Source organism: Microtus ochrogaster, chromosome 7 (assembly GCF_000317375.1).
Source record: "Microtus ochrogaster isolate Prairie Vole_2 chromosome 7, MicOch1.0, whole genome shotgun sequence".
Taxonomy (NCBI): domain Eukaryota; kingdom Metazoa; phylum Chordata; class Mammalia; order Rodentia; family Cricetidae; genus Microtus; species Microtus ochrogaster.
In genome coordinates, this window is record NC_022014.1 from 36177571 (window position 1) to 36179285 (window position 1715).

Here is a 1715-nt window from a genome sequence, read left to right on the forward strand (position 1 = left end):
TTCGAGACAGGGTTTCTCTGTGGCTTTGGAGCCTGTCCTGGAACTAGCTCTGTAGACCAGGCTGGTCTCGAACTCACAGAGATCCGCCTGCTTCTGCCTCCCGAGTGCTGGGATTAAAGGCCATGTAAAAATTTTAAATAAGGGATTGGAAAGATGGCTCAGTGGTTAAGAGTGCTTGCTCTTCTTTCACAGGATTGGAATTAGTGTCAAGCATCCACATCTATAATTCCAGCTTTAGAGTTTCCAGTACCTTCTTCTGGCCTCTGAGAGTATCCACCTGTATGTGTACACACACACACACACACACACACACACACACACACACACACACACACACACACACACACACACACACACCAGGCACTGGCTTGGTGATCGTGGCACATGCCCTTAATCCCAGCACTCAGGAGGCAGAGGTAGGTGGATCTCTGTGAGTTCAAGGGCAGTCTGGTCTACAAAAGCTAGTTCCAGGACAGCTAGGACTGTTACATAGAGAAACCCTGTCTCAAAATAAATAAATAAATAAATAAATAAAAAAACAAAACAAAAACAGGCACATATACATAAAGGAAAACAAATCTTACTAGAAATGTTTAAAATGTTGGTGAAAAATCGACTCATTAAAGTATTAAAATTGTCATTGCTGTTTGTTTTATACTGGTTCTTAATTGCTTTGTTTAACTTCGTGGTGCTATTCTTATTTGTAGTTAATAGTTAACTTACAATTATTTTAATACCAGGAGTTTGCAGTCCCTGACTATCGCTCTTCTCATATTGAAGTTAGTCAGGCATCACAGCTTTTGCAGCAACAGCAGCAGCAGCTTCGAAGACGACCTTCCTTGCTTTCAGAATTTCACCCAGGTTCTGACAGGTAATGGGTTTTCTCTTATGTTTCTCCTTAGGATTAATTATATTACATAAGTTATTATTTTTAATTTTTTTCTAACACCTGCAACTGGTCTTTTATACAGTTTGTGTTTTGAGTTCTTGTATTGGTTTTCTTTGAACTCTAGAGCCTCCTTTGTAGTCTCCCTTGTGCTGGTGGATTATAACACCTGGCTCACATCTCTGTTTTTTTGTTTGTTTGTTTTGTTGTTCCATTATCTGATTACATTTTTAATGAAAATTTACTTGCTTTACTTCATTTATGTATATGGGAGTATGCCATGTATAATGGTTCATGTTTGTAAGTCAGAAGACAACTTGGTGGCAGGGGTCAGCTTTCTACTTTTACTTTATGGATCTTGGAAATCAAACTAAGGTTTTCAGGCTTGGGGCACTCACCTTTATCTGCTGAGCCATATCTCTAGCCTCATTTTTTGTTTATTTTGAAACAGGATCTCACTTGTAGTCTTGGCCGTCTTGGAACTTGCTACATAGGTCAGGCTGGTATCAATCTCCCAGAGATCTGCCTGCCTCTACCTCCTGAGGGCCACTATGCCAAGCCCATTAGTAAAGTTTTTCCTTTCAGGATCACACACACACACACACACTGTTTTCTGGTTACTCCCTCCCTCCCTCTCTCTCTCTCTCTCTCTCTCTCTCTCTCTCTCTCTCTCACACACACACACACACACACACAGACCCTGATTTCTGTTATGAGGAAGAACAGTAACTCATTTGACCTTCTGATTGTGCAAGCCCATTCATACTCTTATGAATTTGATTCATAGTCTAAATTTAGTTGAGCCAATTTTATTTTTATTTTTTTAAAA

The 1715-nt window shown here is 39.9% G+C and overlaps 1 protein-coding gene across 1 annotated transcript in view; it reads left to right on the forward strand.

The window, feature by feature from the left end:
- The window catches only part of Ncor1 (nuclear receptor corepressor 1), a 159604-nt gene that overhangs the window by 27335 nt on the left and 130554 nt on the right, over positions 1 to 1715 (forward strand). The window contains exon 3 of the mRNA XM_013347052.2: positions 741 to 871. Coding sequence (XP_013202506.1) covers positions 741 to 871 — 131 coding nt within the window. The remainder of the gene's footprint in view (positions 1 to 740; positions 872 to 1715) is intronic.